Raw genomic sequence first — 12989 nt, 5'->3', positions numbered from 1 at the left:
GTGTATTGATCAGAGGCATAATTTTCCTCCTCGGTATTCCAAAATAAGCAGCCCATTTCCTTGAATCCTTAAATTACATTTATTGTTATACAGTGCAGTCAGTGGAAAATGAATTAAAAAAAAAAAGTTAAGGCATGGCTTCAGCTTTAACAGGTCCAATCCCAAAAAAAAAAAAAAAAAAAAGCAGCCTATACCAAACTAGGTGCAGCACTGCTGAAAACATAGATGAGCTTTTGACCCTCATAGAATTAGATTAAATAAGTTATCAAATACATTTAAAGCAGAGAAAGCAACATGGTACCTAGTTCACGTGAGTTTTAAATATATTAAACAAAAAGTAAGAGTCTACATGTATAAATAAGAAAAAAAATTAATGTGCAAAACTATTGAATTCAAACATTTAAATAATTGAAAATTTCCTACGTCCTGTTACATCGTCCTCATTTCAGACCACAGCAATATTACAAAGAATTCAAGAAAAATATGGAAGACAGTAACTTGCTTTAAGTGTTATCAGTGATTGCTGATAACCCATTTCAGTGATGCACCTTAATTACAAGGGAATTATGGAAATGTTGCAGCACTAAGTACTTGGACATGGGATTGTGGTTTATTTTTAAAAAAAGAAAAATAAAATCTGCCAAAGGTGGGACGAGTTACTGACCCACACCAAATCAGCAGCAACAATCCCAACTCCAAGCTCATATTCACAGTTGAGACACACCCATCCAGACCATCTCAGTGGGGGCGACTGCTGGGCTCCAGCAGGACCCTTTTCCCTGGAGGGTTGGATGATCCGTTCTGCAGGTCCGCCTGCTCAGAAATGGCCCGCTTGAGGCTCCGCCCGTGGCTGCTGACAGACCCGCGCTGCCATTTACAGATGTCACCGTTCAGAATGTCTTGTATGTGCTGCACGATGAGGTTGATGGCCACTGGTGAGAAAAAAGTACGCCGGGGGGGATTCAGTGATGTGTTTATGATATTGCACAGGCTTAAGACTCATTTACAGAGAAAACTTACCCATGTTATCAACTCCTCTTGGAATGATGACATCTGCATACTTCTTAGTCTACAGGGGAAAACAAAAAAAAAGGTTTTTGACTGAAATGTTTTATTGTGCATAGTAACACCATCTCAGTGAAGAGCAGCGTACTTACAGGCAGACAGAACTCCTCAAAGGCAGGCTTGACAAATGTGGTGTACTGAGTGAGGATCTGCTCCAGGTCTCTCCCTCTGTTCATGTCTCGCAGGACTAAAGGACAAAAAAAAAAAAAAAAAAGCACAGCAACCAGTTCAAAGAAAGCAGTGATAAAGCGATATGATTGGTGTCATGTGCGCACGCATGTGACGTCGATACCTCTGCGAGACAATCTGACATCAGAGTCTGTGTCCACGAAGAGCTTCATATGAAACATGTCGCGCACTTTCTGGTTGTAGAAGACGAGGATCCCCTCAAACAGGACCACGTCTGCCGGGTAGACTGTGATCTTGTCATCCAATCTGCAAACACACACGCCGTTTTCTTACACATCAAAATGCCGAGGCTTGCTTTTACTATTAAGATGTGGGTAAAATATTGAAAATGGAACAGACATGGAAAGCCTCAGCCTCACCTGGAATGAGTGACAAAGTCATATGTAGGCACTTCTACCACTCTCCCCTCCACGATGTCTTTGAGGGTTTGGTACATTAACTCGTTGTCAAATGCATCTGAAACACATCGGAGTGAATGGTAACAGCATGTCTGAGGCACAGTGCAGTGCACGCAGCATTTAAACTATGATCAGGCTGGACAATACTGAAATGTACAACTTGTACAAAAAAATGAATGAGCTGGTCTGAATTAATCTCACATAGCCAGAAATTCAAGCAGAGAAGTGAGTTAGAAATGGGGTTTTCATGTTCAGGAAGTTGGACATGGAAAGATATTTGTGGGTAGTAAAATACACTTGGGTTTTCTCATGCATTGGTTTAAGATATTCACATTTGCCAATATTAATGAGACTAATCTCTCTCCATAAATTTGCCCTAGGAATAAAGCAGCGAGATTAAATTAAGTGTGAAAATAGGCTTTGAAGGCTTTGAAAATCACTGGGTTAGGAAAGGGCAGAGATTCTGTGAGTTGACATCAGGCATCAATCTAATAAAAGAGCAGCAGGACAGGGCATTGTGCTGCTGCTCAGTGTCTTTTTTGCTTCGGAGGGCTCCTGACTGAGAGAAATGACCTGAAAGTGTCTCAGTGGCAGCCATAATAAGACCTGCTCCAGTTCTCTAAATGTTAAGAAAAGGGGCTTCCTTTCTTATCCCACTGAGCACACTGGATCATTACCAAAAGTATCGAGGTAGTGCCGTCTCACAATTCCCACGTAGCTCACATTTTAAGGTGTTCACTAAGTTTTGCGTTAGTTTTTAAGGCTTATAATCATCATAATCAGAATATGAACCTTAACACACGCGTCTGTCTTTCTAGAAATCGAACATGAGCCATTTTTGGCAAAATGTTTTTAACTCAACATGTCTTAAACTTGTTTTGTTTTGACATTTTCTATTAAGATTTTCTTTGGCCAAAGTGAGAATCACCAGCTGGCAAAGCAGTTTTACAGTTCCTGTGTGATTCAGGGTTATATGAAAAAAAAAATTACATGTGATTGTCTCAGTGGAGTTTTGTCCTGGGGAGGGCAGTAAAACGCTTAGCAGCATGCCAGAAACCTATCAGAAGAAGAGGATATATGAGCCAAGGAATGAATGCACCAGAGGCAATAAAGCCTCCTTTTTAAAAAAATGGTAGGATCTATTGTCGACAAGCGAGGACAGACTACAGATTCCCCTCTCTCATATGAAGCATACCAGGCTGCTGACCAACATTTAGTAATCATACATTTGACAGGACAGAACTAAATTGCCCTAACTGAAATAGTAAAGGGGGTGTTGCCTCTGCCTGTGCGAGATTAGGTCCGATTAATCGATTGAATGCGAAAGTCTGGTCGAAAGCCGGGGCCTACCTGGATGGTCAAAGTTGTACTGGCCCTTCAGTGCCTTTGCCTTCTGCTCTGGGGTCAGGACTCTGTAGAAGCTGTCCTGACTTACAATGGCCACCTTCCTCTGGCGGTGGTCCACCTTGTTCTGGCCCAGGAGCTCCATGATCTTGGCGCAGACTGTCGACTGTGGGGGAAGCGGACATTCACTCAGCTGGTGCTGCTGATTTTTCTGATCCTACTGGATAATTTACTCTTTTTATCATACATGAGTGTATTAAAGTGGCTTGAGTGCAGCTCTTGATGGCTGTTGACAGCTTCTTGTGGGAGCCAGCCAGGGGAACAGAGGTGAACTGTGGACGGGTGACCTGTCCGGTGTTTACTACCTGGCATCCATCCACCTCAGAGGGAGTTAGCTAACAACTTGCCCAACTTGAACCAAGTATGAGAAGCAGTGCGACAAGTCGTCACTGAGGAATGATGGTAAAACAGTATAACGCTGACAGAAGTGTAATTTCTCTGTCAGTGAGGAATGAAAGTATGTGGGGGCGTGCCGAGCCGTTTGACAGCTTTAAGTGCTAATGCTACAACGTAAGCTAGCTACCAGCTGTCACCCACCTAACGCTAACTTCCTGCTCCTCGCGGTGGACCCGCTGTCTTAGAGTAGAAAAATAAATCACTGACCTTGCCGCTGGCAGTTCCTCCGCTGACTCCGATCAGAAACGGCCGGTGTCGGGGCCTCTCCGCCTCGGTCAGAGGTCCGAGAGCAGCCATCGCAGGTAGGCAGCTAGATTAGGAGCACTAGCTGCTTGGAACAACAATGGGCTGTTCTCGCGAGACTCTACGGGACTTGACGGGTGCCCTGTCAACCCAAACCAAAACAAAGAAACTGTGCAGCGGACAAAAGGGTCTAGTAAACACAGAATAATAACACTAACAATAATACTTTTAATAATACCAACAAAATTACTACTACTACCACTAATAATAATAATAATAATAATAATAATGACAGGATATGCTGATGTTATATATCATATAGTGTGAGTTACATGTAATAAAATCAATATATTGTAATAGATACATACACTCAGTGGTCACTTTATAAGCTCCACCTTTACAGTCTAATGCAGATCAGTGCAACAGCTCTGCCATAAACTCCACCTTTTAACAAAGTTTATAGTGTTCAGTTTTTGTTGACTCTGTGGAGAATGTGTAAAATTGAATTGTATGTTTATTAATGAGGTTGTAGTTTGCAGAGGTCTTGTACTGGACTACATTATATTGGGAGGTATTTCTAATTTTTTTGTCCTCCGTAAATATATACCTGTACCTAATAAAGTGGCCACTGTGAGTGTAAAGCTGCAGGCTCTACATTTCCTTTAACACCATGCATCTGCATTACTGTGGGGAAAAAAGGGACTCTTGCTTCAGAAAACAAGTAATGCATATACCGCATTGCTTAAAAAAGATCATTTATGAAAACTGAATTACCTACATTCTTGGATGTTTCTGACATTTTAACAGTGGGCCATGGCATTTTGGAATTAAAGCATTAAATTATTTATGATAAATTACAATTTGCGTTTGAGCCAGGACTCAGTATGTACAGATGTAAATGTAAAAAAAAATCCTCTCCTTTGTCATGTTAATGTGAAGGTGAGGGATTTTTCTAGTTAAGGCGATAAGGGCAGAAAAAAATAAATATCTGAGTCAACACACTTAAAAAAAAAAGTACACTATTATAAATCAGAGTTTGCAGTATTCTAGTCTTTTAACAGTTTTCCTTTAAACGGATTTGGTGCAGAAACAGGCACATAGAGCTGGATAAAATGGAGAAATTGCTCGCTGAAGAGCTGGGAAATGAGCGCTGCCTCTTGCGAGTTATCTTTACCTCCATTCATTAAAAAAAATCAGGTCTTACAGACGTTATTTGCACTTTTCTGCTCTGTCTTGCTCTCTCTCGATCACAGGAGGCAGAGCAGGACATTTGAAACTTTCTCATTCTCTCAGTTTAAACCAGCAATTAACTGGTCAGTGATTAACCAGTCAGAAATGTAATAATTACCATTTTAATAAAATGTACGGTATATCTATCTATAGTAACACTGCTAGATTATGAGACTCAGCATTACAAAGCCCCCTGCACTCTCCATAGACTGACACAGTATCTCTAGGGCTGCATCTTTTTACTGATATATTATTCTTGACTTGATGCCTTTTTTTCTTTTCCTCCAACAGCACCTCTGAGAAATTTCAGACTAGGCACATGAGAATGCCTTTCATTAATAATGCAATGGCTGTAGCTAGGCTGCCTCTTTCGAGATGAATACAAGCCTTTTCTCGGCTAAACTTGCAATGAAAGCAGTGCCTTGAATACAGCAAGCATCAGACCAGCCACAGCTATCACTGGGTGCAATCTCTCGCTTTATTTCTCTTTATCTCCATTTCCTGCTTAGAATGCATAAAAAGTTAATTTAAAAAACATATGTACATAACATTTATTAGGACAGACTAAATCACACGCTCACAATGTACACACGGACACAGCTTCATGGTTTTTGGGGGTTACTGTCTGTGTCTTGGCCACTCTGTGACTTGTCTTCACTGGATTCCTCCACCACTATCTCCAAAGCTGCATCTCCTTCGATCCTTTTCACGGTCTCCCCTTTGGCCGCGAGAATTTCTTCGATGTTTCTGGAAGCACAGGGAGAGATGGCACATGATTAGCTTGGAAATGTAAGTCCAGTTCTTGGTCAGTCCAAGATGACAACTTCTCTGCTGTGCATCCGGTTCTTAAAGGATCACACCCAAGCCGCGTTTGTCCGCTCCCTCTGAGATTTTCCATCTACTCCTGACAGCCTACATTTTTTCTGTTTTTTTGTCCTAGGAGGTGATTTTTTTTCTGCTGATAGTGACTTTATACATTTTATATGTATACACTTTATACATATAAAAAAGTGCCTTACACTTCATCTGTCATGTTAGCAATTATTTGTTATTTGAAGATGTTGCTGCTGCGTAAAATACTAACAACCAATTTGTTTCTACAGACATAAACAGATGGCGTGACATTTATAGATGCACTTTCAAATGCCTGTTAAAAAAGGTATGACACCACAAAACTGATATGTAAATGAAATGAAACAATAAACGTATGGCTGGTTGTAAAGAGAAAGCTTAATATTGGAGTTAACAGGAATGCTTTTTAATGCAATTATGCGATCACATTTATGATTTTAATATTGTTCTGACAACACGCTCTGGTTTACACTGTGAACCCCAAACCAACCTCTTTCCTTGCAGATCAGAGAACCAGCCCAGGTTATCAGCAATAATGTGGTGATTCTCACATCCCGGGCAGGTCACTATGACGACACCTTTGTGGTAGGCTATCTTGGAAATCCGCTTCATTGATCTGGTGGAGCAAACCTGCAAACAGAGAAATGTCAGGAGCTGGTTTTGTCAAGAAAACAGAGGTCCATTCAGCATAGAAACCTCAGTGTAAGACAGAAAAGAGCTCTGTTCAGAATTATTAAACTATGCAGTAAAATCACAGGAGTGCAGCAGAGCTCCCTGTCTGACCTCTGCAGTAAGTTGGCCATAAACAAAGCTAACACTGTCTTGTCAAACCCCAAGTCACCTTCATCGCTCTGGGTTTCACAGTCTTCCTTGTGGACTTGCACCTCAGGGTCAGCGCAAACAAGCAGTGGTGGAAAAAGTTTTCAAATCTTTTACCAAAGTCCTGCATTCAAAATTCTTAGTAAGTATTAACATCAAAACATCCTTAAAGCAACAAAAGTAAAAGTACTCATTATGCAGAGTGGCCTATTTCATATCATGTATCATGTTATTGACTATACCTGATGCATTAATGTGTTCATCACTTTCATTTTGCAGCTGGGAAAGGTGGAGCTCCTTTTAATTACTTTATATACTGCTGGGTAGGTTATTTGTTTATTTACAATTTATATTAATCTAAATCTGCAAAGTAAGTAGTAACCAAAGCTGTGAAATAAGTGTAGTGGAGCAGAAGTATGAAGTAGTATAACATGGAAATATTCAAGGTAGGCCTACCAAAATTGTACTTATGTATAGTACTTGCAAATAAATATAAAGACACATTTTACCAACTGCTCAGATGAATTTCAAGATGAGGAGTTTTTAGATGTACATTTTGTTTTTGTTTTGTTTTTTGTTTTTTTTTATCCTTGTTCAAAGCGTTTTATGCTTTCCTTCCATTTTGACTTTTCCTGTCATTTTTCAACACAGCATGTCTTCCTGAAGTCAGCTCTTATATTAAATATGTATATTTAGATTACATAATTGCAAGGTTAGCCTACCTTGCACGTGTACACCAGCTGATAATGCGTGGACTGAATCCTGCCCAGGGTGTCTCCTCTGCGGCCCGGTGTGGTTGACAGTCCTCTGCAGGTGTGTCCGGGTTCGTGTGTGTGAGCAGCCGTCACGGTGCACACCCCGCGGCTGGGCTCTGTGGAGGCTCTCGTCCTGCTGTCTGTCCGCTGTGCTGCGGCAGGACGGAGCGCACACACGGCCCTCACTGTGGGAAATGAAGACCCTCTGTAGCAGCGCAGTGCCCGGCTGACCGCCTGCATCATCACCGAGGGAGTCATGAACAAACGGCTTAGAGACACCTTGTTAAACCCCCAAATAGTAACTGTTTATCAACATAGTAACAAGCTGCTTCCTCAACGTGTGTCGTCGCGATTTGATTACGTCACCAGGACGAGGAAGGTGATTCCTTCTTGGCTTCCAGCCTGTGAGAGAGCAGATGTCTAAATAAATATCAAAATAAAATCTTTTGTTAAATTAAGCACCCACTGGTGAAGAAACATTCTCCACTGATGAGTCGCAACAACATGCTTAAAATTTCCTAGGAATTATTACAAGTGGGCGGGGCTACGGAAGCCTCATTCAAGCTGTACTGCATTAACAAACAACTCTCAGCAAACGTTTCTTACTGGGCACTATAATATATATGGTATAGTAATGCTGCTATTATGATAGAAGTAAGACCTGCTAAACCATGCAGCAGTGACTGATCAAGCAGGCTCAGTTTCTCCAAATGACAAATTAAAGGAAAAAGCAACATTCAGTGTCTGAGTAAGGTGCCTGACCACCATGAGCCACCAGAAAAGCTTCAGTGCTCCTTGGTATAGTTCCTCCAAGTCTCTGCAACTCTGCTGGAGGGATGGAGCTCCATTCTTCCAAAGGATATTCCCTCATTAGATGTTTTATTGATGGAGGTGGAAGCACTGTCTAACATGTCAGTCCAAATTCTCCCATTGGTGTTCTGCTGGGTTAAGACCTGATGACTGTTGATTTACATCATTTTCATCCTCATTAAACCATTCTGTGAGCCCCCCTGTCCTGTGGATGGAGGTGTTGTCATCCTGGAGGAGACCAGTCCCAGTCAGGATAGAAGTGTTATGTTACAGGATGAAGGTGATCACTCAGAAAAACTTTGTGTTGATTTGCAGTGAGGCTTCCCTCTGAGAGGACAAGTACAAAATGGCCCCCACAGTGTAACAGAGGCAGCGGACCCCCTCACTGCAGGGGTCCATCATTCAGGCCTGCAGCGTTCTCCTGGTGGACTTGCCCACTTGTCCAGAATAAGGTGAAGGAAGACTGACCTCATCACTTTGTTCCACATCTCTGTAGACCAGAGCCACTCAGCTCTCAAATGTGCATTGACGGGGGATATGCACTACACCACACCTACACTAATATGTAGATATCCTTCTCTATGTACACTATCCTGTGGAAGAATGGAGCTCCATCCCTCCAGTAGAGTTTATGCACTACACCACACCTACACTAATATGTAGATATCCTTCTCTATGTACACTATCCTGTGGAAGAATGGAGCTCCATCCCTCCAGTAGAGTTTCAGATCTATAACCAGGAGCACTGAAGCTGTTCTGGTGGCTCGTGGTGTCCCAGCACCTTACTAAGACACTTTATGTTGTTTTCTCCCGTAATTTGCCACCAGTCTGCAAGGATCAACAGGGGTTACAGTATCCCCAGAGGTGAGTTTGATTGTTTCCTGTGTCACTTTGTTCTATAATTTAGTGATATTAATCGTTTGACATTACAGACATTACAGAGCTTGGCACTCCATCCTGGGTTTTAACGTTTTTCTTTGATTAGTTGCATGACATTATCCAAGAACGAAAAGGGTATTTGAAGCAAGATTTTGGTGGTAGGCCTCTTTCTACAGTGGCACAATTTGCAACAGAATAATAAGATGAAGAAGAAAAAGAAGAGGAACCTTCAGTGCATGAATCACACTAATATGGGTCCAAATGTGTTGCCTAAAGGCATTTGTATGTGTTTACAGAGGAAGTATAACACAAATCAACATGTTTGGAAATATGGCTTGTGTATTTACATCTGTGATGGCCAACCGTGTGCCATGGAGGGCCAAGATAATGCAGGTTTTCATTACAGTATAACAACATCACTGGTTATTACAGTTTCAACCACAAGGTGGAGCCTCATCAGTGAAACCACCTGCTACATTTTGTAAAGAACTGAAAACCTGCAGACTTTGGTTGGACCCTTGTGCTTTATTTTCTGTGTGATTTATTTCAACTGTAAATAAATTAAAACAATTCAGGAAAAGTGTTGTACCTGGATACTTTTTAACGCACTGTTAATTGTTGTTATTATTCAAAGTAGACCTGAGAGGTAAAACCAATAAGATGACGAGGAAAAGGGTCTTGAGAGACAAATATTAGAAACAATTTGGAAAAGGTCTCCAAATTATTTCATCCTGTGGTTGCAAATAGATCATGCATGACAAGGCAGAGAGCTATCATCCACCACAGAGTGAACACACACATTATTTTACCCTGGAGTTAGGTATTACATTTGACTGGCCTTAGGCCTTAATTTGTAACATATGTGGCAATCAAGAACATTATCAACTGCAAAATGTAAAAACCGATCTGCGCCACTGCACGAGGTTGCACTTCAGCTTTTACTGTGGCTATTGTTTTTAATATCAGCAAGATAATGGGTTGTCATATGGGGAAGGACAAGCATGCCAGAAAAAAGGAAAATGATCTATTGCACACAAAGTTTATTATTTAACTGTAGATTCTGAGATATGCTATATGAATTAAAGCTGTATTGATGGAAGACGCTGGAAGTTACAACATATCTAGTAATATATATGGTTTCTTTTGCTCTAAATCCAGTCCTAGAGAGAAGTCGGGCTTTTCAAAAGACAAAGTGTGACTCGTTGCCACATTTTGCTCACAAACTTACTAACTGGGCCTCACTTTATTTGGACAGTCCAATGTAAATATCAAAGTTAATATCAGCTCTTTATCGGTTGAGTTACACAGTTGAGACAGTGTAAATACTTAACTTCATTTTAACGTGTCCAGTGTAAACACTCAACGTAGTTTTAGTTGACTTTTAACCAAGAGTCAACTTTGTATCAGCTGCATTTTACCTTGGGTCAGTGAAGGTACTTAGCCTCATATCAACCTGGCCAATGTAAATAATTTGTTTTTTTCTCGTAAAATGTACAACTTTATAATGACTTTATAACCAAATAACCAGTCATTTGTTTTTTGTTTTTTTTTACAACATGTTTCTGAAAGGAAAATTTAACGACCAAAAGATACATGGAATTAAATAATCAAATTAATGTTTATTCCACTGAGCTGAATGGCATTATTGGGTTTCTTTAAAGTGATTTGCCTGTTTAAGTTCTTGAGTTCATTATGACTCTCCTCCCCACTCACATGCACAGTGTTCACAAAACGGCTCTCAAAAAATATAGTTAAATATGAACAAGTAACATGACTCCAAGAGTGTCACATAAAGAAACGGTGGTCTAACTTTATGCTGACCTGTGAATTTTCAAAATTGAACTGTTTGAATGAGAAAGTAGATCTTGTGATCCAGAGACCCCATAATGTAAATCCAGTGACTTATATTTTTAAAAAATTCAGCAGTTAGGGAAAAAAGTAGGCCTTCCTTATGTGATACTCTTTGAGCAATATTTTATGTGCATAATTTTCTTTGCTGTTGTTTGTAAACTACTCTACCTCACTGTATCCAGACATGCCACATAACCAGCAACCCTCACCTCCACTTTCCCTCCTCTGTCGGCTAATACCAAAGGAGCAGGAGCGTCTGAATGATAAGACCACTGTCATCCAATTTCATTTCCAACCACTGTAACATCTGCCTCTCTGCCTTAAGCTTCTTCTCACTCACACCTTCTACTTTCTTTTCTCCATTCTCTCCAACACATTCACCCTTTAATACCCCATTTTTCATATTAACTCACTGTTTCCTTCCTTGTTTAAAGATAATTTGAATGTCAAGCCTGAGGATGTATCACACGGTGCCATCATCATCTACCCTGTCATCCATCATCCATCCTCTACCTTCAGTCCACATACCTGGAGTATCATTCAGAATCAGAACATTCTAAATAATGCACAGGTGGATTATTTCTTCAAGTTTATTTGAAAGACCAGTCATACTTCCAGAATCCTTTCTGATGCCAGTTGTTTTCCCTCCTTCTTCTTGTAATATTTAATCTAGTTGTTAAGCTCAGCCCGTTAATTTTATCTATTACTTCTGGCTGCTACTATCACTTTCAGTTGTAAACATGCAGTGATTCAGTTTCTTCTCAAGCAAACCTTGACCCCTTGTCCTCTGCCAGCAGCTGGTTAACCTCTAAACTGCCTTGTTTAGCCACAGGAAATCTTTTCAAAATACTCAAACTATTATCTTTGAGAAATTCCAGTCTGGTTTTAGAGCTCTTCCCAGCACAGAGGCTCTCCTCCTCAGAGTTTACCAGTGAACTTCTTTTCGCCAGGGGAATGTTATACTTAAATTGTTTTAAAACCATGTGACACCACACACCGTTTTATCAGGTCTTCAGATAAGACGGGCTGATTTGGCAGCCACCACCGTTCATATGTTTGCTAGTCGGGGGCTGATAATTTTCTGTTTGTTTCTTTGTTGTTGTTGTTGTTTTTCAGAATTCTTTTACAGTTTACTAATTATTGGATTTTTTTTTTCCTATTCTAGTCTTTCTGGTCATTTAATTTTAAATATATAATGGTTTCTGGGGTTTAAAAAGTAAAGATGTTATTGCTGGTGTCCAGTGCCTTATGTCATGGCATGTTTAGCACGTTAGTTACAGCAGGACAAATGACTGGGTCATATACATTTGGACAGGAAAGAAGTCAATAATGTTTTTTTTTTTTTTTTTATCCAGCCGCACCTGGTCCCCCTTTATTTTCCACACCTGACCCCTGGCCTGAACTACTTGAGTGTCCCTCATGTATTGTATAAACAAAGCTGGACAATAATGAAGAATATAGACTGAACAGTAACAGCAGCAGAACTAGTTCCCAAAGCTTATGTTGACTGAGGTGGCAGGGGATAATTCATTACAGGCTAGAGAAACTTTTCTTTCCAACAGGCCTGTTAAAGTCTGCAGGGCCATCCCTCATTCATTTTTCAGCCTTTAGTGTGGAAAAAGGAGACCAATCGATGCTTTCCAATAAGATAAAAATAATTTTAAAGTTTTCCAATTAAGCAGGGTCTAAACATGTATGGTGCTTTGATTCCATGAATCTGTCTTTGGTGTTGCATAATCACATCATTGTACTAATGTCACTTTACCTTAACCCACCATTCTGTTTACAACAGTCATGGGAAATGAGGTATGAATGACGACTGTAAGAGAAATACGAATGCTTTATTTGACCATAATATTTTACTTGTGATTAAGATTAGATTGTTGTCAGCAACATAAAATACAGCTTGAAAGATAAATACCAATGTAGATACAGTATGGAGAAGAAATAAAAAACAAAATGTAACTTTGGAAACGGACGCATTCACATGCTGACATGACATCAGAGGTATGCACATATGACACTAGGGGTTTAGAGAGAGAGGAGTAGATCATGCCTGTTTGTGACAAACCTGTTTTCAACGACCTCCCAGTGGGCT

The 12989-nt window shown here is 40.4% G+C and overlaps 2 protein-coding genes across 2 annotated transcripts; both read right to left on the bottom strand.

Moving 5' to 3' along the window:
• Positions 1-5: 5 nt before the first annotated feature.
• Positions 6-3817, bottom strand: uck1 (uridine-cytidine kinase 1). Its single transcript, XM_030064719.1, has 7 exons — positions 3660-3817; positions 3003-3162; positions 1614-1710; positions 1358-1500; positions 1158-1252; positions 1021-1069; positions 6-932 (listed from the first exon to the last, which is right to left on the bottom strand). The coding sequence occupies exons 1-7, from the start codon at positions 3747-3749 to the stop codon at positions 739-741; spliced, it is 828 nt and encodes a 275-aa protein (XP_029920579.1). The 5' UTR covers positions 3750-3817; the 3' UTR covers positions 6-738.
• A 1567-nt stretch (positions 3818-5384) lies between these two features.
• dnlz (DNL-type zinc finger) lies at positions 5385-7840 on the bottom strand. Its single transcript, XM_030065207.1, has 3 exons — positions 7319-7840; positions 6268-6407; positions 5385-5672 (listed from the first exon to the last, which is right to left on the bottom strand). The coding sequence occupies exons 1-3, from the start codon at positions 7607-7609 to the stop codon at positions 5528-5530; spliced, it is 576 nt and encodes a 191-aa protein (XP_029921067.1). The 5' UTR covers positions 7610-7840; the 3' UTR covers positions 5385-5527.
• Positions 7841-12989: the final 5149 nt, after the last annotated feature.

Source organism: Myripristis murdjan, chromosome 12 (assembly GCF_902150065.1).
Source record: "Myripristis murdjan chromosome 12, fMyrMur1.1, whole genome shotgun sequence".
NCBI lineage: Eukaryota > Metazoa > Chordata > Actinopteri > Holocentriformes > Holocentridae > Myripristis > Myripristis murdjan.
Note: the sequence above shows the minus strand (reverse complement) of the source record. Positions and strands in the feature narration are given on the sequence as shown.